Raw genomic sequence first — 5,684 nt, 5'->3', positions numbered from 1 at the left:
GCTAATTACAGTAAGTAGTATTTTTCCGCGGAGCAAAGTGTTGTCAAATTTGAATCCCGTTCAAATAGAAGAAAGAAAGAAAGAAGTTAATAACTTGGTGTAACTCTAATTCCAAGTGAACTTAAATGGAAAAAAAAGTCTAATTTCAAACTTTTCGCGACTAGGTCCTTATTTATTTGCACGTTAATTAATTTAATTTACAGTAAATTTAGAGTTAATTCTACCATGGTCCAAATAGCTAGATATATGCAAATAAAAAAAACAAATAAATCAAATCCCGTTTGTTTGCTAACAAAGAGTAGGAAAGTAGTTGGATAAGAGGAAGTCCAGGTATATACGTAGTCTTTCACTAATTCCTCTCTATTTTATTGAATATTATTTTGAACATCCTCTCTTCATCTATATATAGATAATAGTATATCTTAGCTTGAGACCTCGCATTTCTTGAAAATACAGTAGCTTTTCTTCTACCTTTTTCTCCATACCTCCATGCACGTAAAGCAGAACAAGAACCCTATATTTATAGTTCGTTTCCTCATATATAAATTTATTTCATACGTTTAATCACTATGAAGGCAGAACTAAGAGGAAACTCTACAACAATTCCCATCCAAAACCCTAACCTTTTTAACAACCCTCAAAATTCTCTAACAGGAGCATTAAAAGGATGTATTGGAAGTCTTGATGGGGCATGTTTGGAGAAACTTTTACTTCATTGTGCAAATGCATTAGAAAACAATGATGTAACTTTGGCTCAACAAGTTATGTGGGTACTCAACAATTTGGCTTCTTCTAATGGAGATCCAAATCAAAGGCTTACATCTTGGTTTCTTAGGGCATTGATTTCAAGGGCTTCTAGGGTTTGTCCTACAGCCACAAATAATTATCTCTATGGAAGTAGTAATCTTGATCAAAGGAGATTAATGAGTGTGACTGAGCTTGCAGGGTATGTAGATCTCATCCCTTGGCATAGATTTGGATATTGTGCATCAAATAGTGCTATTTATAAAGCCATTGAAGGGCACACAAAAGTTCATATATTAGATTTTAGTATCACTCATTGTATGCAATGGCCAACTCTAATTGATGCAATAGCTAAGAGGCCTGAGGGTCCTCCTTCACTTCGAATATCGGTGCCTTGTTGGAGACCATCAGTTCCTCCATTTCTCAATGTATCAAGTGAAGAAGTTGGCCTGCGTTTGGCTAATTTTGCAAAGTTTAGAGATGTCCCTTTTGAATTCCATATGATTGAAGACTTGAACTATGATATGCTCTTGAGCCAATTGAGTCCTTCAACTCTTCAACTTAGGGATGATGAGGCTTTGGTGGTTAATTGCCAAAATTGGTTAAGGTATATGCCTGATGAACAAATTAAAGGAAGTAGTATTTCTTCTCGTGACATATTTCTTGATAGGGTTAAGGATCTAAATCCATGTATTATGACTGTGGTTGATGAGGATTCTGACTTGGGAAACTCAAGTTTAAAATCAAGATTAGCCACTTGCTTCAACTATTTATGGATACCTTTTGATGCATTAGAGACTTTCTTGCCTAAGGATAGTAGACAAAGGCTTGATTATGAAGCTGATATTGGCCACAAAATTGAGAATATTATTGGATTTGAAGGGTTCCAAAGGATAGAGAGATTAGAGTGTTGCAACAAGTTCTCACAAAGGATGGAAAATAGTGGTTTCATGAGTGTTCCTTTTTGTGAGGAAACAATTAAGGAAGTAAAGTCACTGTTAGATGAGCATGCAAGTGGGTGGGGTATGAAAAACGAGGACGACATGCTTGTATTAACATGGAAAGGCCATAACTCTGTCTATGCAACTGCTTGGGTCTTGGTCCCACCTCAAATGGACATGAGGATTGAGTAAAACAAGACACTCAAATGGTCTATCCCAAGGATTGAGTAGCTTATTAAAACTAGATACTCCATATTTTAGTTCCTAAGTGGTTTTTAAATGTGCTACGGTACCTTTAAATTAAAGTAGCTAGGGCCTATTGAGATGAAGTTTCATTCTCAGGGTGGTCCATGGGAAGAGAAATGACAGGATTAGAATTGTTTTTTCTTTTTCAGTCATAGTGTTGTAACATAAAACAAGACGAGGGTGAAATGCTAGGAATTGGAGAGAAACTTTAATTTCAACCCATGCCACCTTTGTATTTGTGCTCTACTACACTACAACTGTCACATGAAAGCTGAGGAAATTAAGAAGAGAAACGTGCATATTAATGTCTTTTGTATGAAGACCAAAACCAGCCACTATGTTTTCTTAGTCGTGCTTTTCAGTCTTTGGTTTTGTGTTCGGAAGTGATTATCTAACTTTGCAGAGTAGAAAAATATGAGGGCTGGGGCTTTCATAATCGCAAGAGAGCACTGATTTCAACATCCTAGCTATTTCTACTTTTGTGTAATTTGACGTTAAGAAACATGCTAAATTGTACTACTTATACGAAGAAATATATAATCAAGCTAAACTATATATGAATGCCTTTTTTTTTTTTTTTACTGGTTTTGCTAAAGCTGAAACATGTGGTAAGTTGGCTGTACATGAATCGGTCATTTGTCTTCCCAGAAATGAACTAAAAGCATATTAATTAGATTTAATTTTATCGATGGTCATTGAAATTTTGTGTTTGTTACCCAAAAGTTACTTTTCTTTTTCTTGTTACGTAAAAATCATTTAACTTTATGTTCATTACTCAAAAGTCACTTTTCTTTCATTTGTTACACAAAAATCATTTTACTTTGCTCTAGTTATCACAAAAGTCACATTTGCTAGATTTTATACTCCCTCTGTTTCAATTTATGTGAACCTATTTGACTGGGCACGGAGTTTAAGAAAAAATGAAGACTTTTAGAATTTGTGGTCCTAAACAAGTTAAAATGGGGCCCAGAGTATTTGTGTGGTTATAAAAGCTTCTCATTAAGGGTAGAATTGGAAGTTTAAGCAAAAATTCTACCAAATTAAGAAAGGGGTCATTCTTTTTGGAACGGACCAAAAAGGAAATAGGTTCACATAAACTGGAATGGATGGAGTAATATTTTTACTTGAAAAGTCTATTATACCCTTGATAATATATAAACCTTCATATTTATGCAATATCTTCTATATTATATATTATATATTATATATTATATATTATATTTTTACCTAGGTATTTTTTTTATAACAAAAATAGCTTAATATTATTTTATTTATTATTTTTATAATATATTCGTATATTTAATTTTTCCTTAACGTTAATTTTCAAGATATATTTGTAGTGTTATTAAATTTGTCAATAACTTTACTATGAACAAATCTCACGTCAACGTTCTTAACCACTCCTAATAAAATATTTTTAGTAAGAATTATAAAATCAAAGCTCACAGATTTATCAATCAAGCCATATTCATTAATCCAATAAATAAAATACCAACATTTAGTAAACTCACACATCAGATTAACAATTTTAAATAAATAATATCAACAGATAAAGCTTAAAATTTAATAATAAACTCAAATATCTTTTAAATAAAATTAATAGTTTTACTGACAATAAAAAACTATCATTTGTTAAACAAATCTGTTTTTGTTAATTCAAATATTTTTTTCGTCGTTTACATAATTGAAAATATGGTCATGCTTGAATATGATTAAACAAATTCAGTATCATGGGAAAATTAAATGTACTAATATATTATAAAAAATAATAAATAAAATAATATAAAATTATTTTAATTTTAAGTAAAATTCCTTGGTAAAAATATATTATATAATATATAATCTAGAATATATTACATAAATTGGAGGATTTATAATGTCAATGGCATAATAGACTTTTCAGGTGAGTTTTATAAAATCTTGTCAAAGTGATTATTGTGATAACTAGACCATAGTAAAATAATTTTTGTGTAACAAAATAAAGAAAAGATTTTACTTTGACACGATAATCACTTTGACAAGATAATCACTTTGGCTAGATTTTATAAAATGCACGTAAAAATTAAAAATAAAATCAGTAAAGGAAAAATTAAATATACGAATATATTATAAAAATAATAAAAAAAATAATATTAAGTTATTTTAGTTATAAATAGAATAACTAGGTAAAAATAAATATGTTATATAGTATATAATTTAGAAGGTATTATATAAATATGATTTATATAATATCAAGGGTATAATAGACTTTTCAAGTAAAAATATTATAAAATCTAGCAATGTGACTTTTGTGATAACCAGAGCAAAGTAAAATGATTTTATGTATAACAAAAAAAAAAAAAGAATAGTCACTTTTGAGTAATAAACACAAAGTTTAATGATTTTTACGTAACAAAAAAGAAAAGTGACTTTTGGACAACAAATACAAAAGTTTAATGACCATCGATAAAATTAACACTATTAATTAAGAAGTAGCGTTTCGCTAAAATAGTCCATACATCATGCAATTTTGTTCAAATACTAGCTAGGCATTTTAGTAGAGTGAAAGGACATGCGATAGACTGAATAATGTAGAATCTCAAATAGAAAACTATTGGGGTAAGGATGTGTATTAAGTAACAAAACTATTAACCTAAGAGGGTGGATGCCTAATTAAACTGCTAAAACCTATGGCGAAAAGAAAATTGGAATTTTTTTCAAAAACTCTCTGTTACCCTAAAAATTGGATAATAATTAAACTTATATTGTGGTTTTAAGGATATGTGATTTCGTCCAATACCAATTGATAAGCAAGAAAATAAATGAATAAATTAGAGAATAAAATAAATCAAACCAGTATGCTAGCTAGGTCTCAACCTCGACTCGGGATAGTCTCGAGGTGGAATAGTAAGAACAGTAAATGATAAAGCAACTCTGATGAACAGTAAGTGAAATAGCTGGAAAATAACGAGTGTATACATTCTTCTTAGTGAACAATGATCATTATAAATGAATGGGATCCCTCTTTCTATAATAGAGGAGTCCTAAATAAGATACACTTCTAATTATAGTAGGAAACCATATTAACATCTGATTAACCGCCGTGGATTGATCCGTTCTGAGATTCATGCCATGATCCTCGACCAATCGCGGATATCTCGCCTTTTCCGTTATCAAGCTATACCGATGTCACTTAGAGTCTGCCTCTTTCTGGTCGCGATTGACGTCGACCTTGGTCCGAAAAGAGGCTTCGATTCCGGACTCGACGTCCTAGCTCCTTGACGCGACATTCCTATCTCGAGCAAAGGATGAAATTGGATAGCCCCGATTTCGATCGTATACAGATAGTCTCCCTCGTTTCTTAGAGTAAAATGATAAGAAATGACTTGAGCCTAGATTTTCTGGAGACCCCGATAATGATGTCATCCCCGTTACGTAAGAAATTGAGGTGACCGAAACGTCCCGTCGGTACAGTTCCCCAAGCCATTAATGCTTGCCAGTGGACGATCGGCCACTAGTACCACTGAACCGTCGCCGTAAATCTATAAATATAGGCTCTTTGGTTGAATCAAAATTTTACTTTCACCTCCACCAAGTTTTCTAAGTTTTTGACTCTCTCCATCTCTTCTCTTTCACCACCTGTTGTGTCAACTTTGTTAGTATCACGAGTACTAAGTTTCACCTTTTTCCGCTTTCTTCTACCTGTATTACTGGCGAAAACCTCCAAAACCGTCCCACTAAAGGACAAAGCCTCTTCATCGAGGCCGGCCGGTG

At 32.1% G+C, this 5,684-nt stretch overlaps 1 protein-coding gene across 1 annotated transcript; it reads left to right on the top strand.

Annotated features, from left to right (window-relative positions):
* LOC109230437 (scarecrow-like protein 32) lies at positions 396–2,230 on the top strand. The gene has a single exon (XM_019395943.1). It carries the CDS (start codon positions 570–572, stop codon positions 1,875–1,877), a length of 1,308 nt encoding a protein of 435 aa, XP_019251488.1. The 5' UTR covers positions 396–569; the 3' UTR covers positions 1,878–2,230.

The sequence above is a fragment of the Nicotiana attenuata genome, chromosome 7 (genome assembly GCF_001879085.1).
Source record: "Nicotiana attenuata strain UT chromosome 7, NIATTr2, whole genome shotgun sequence".
In the NCBI taxonomy this organism is placed as follows: domain Eukaryota; kingdom Viridiplantae; phylum Streptophyta; class Magnoliopsida; order Solanales; family Solanaceae; genus Nicotiana; species Nicotiana attenuata.
The sequence above is the reverse complement of the archived record's forward strand: the minus strand, read 5'-3'. Positions and strand labels throughout refer to the sequence as shown.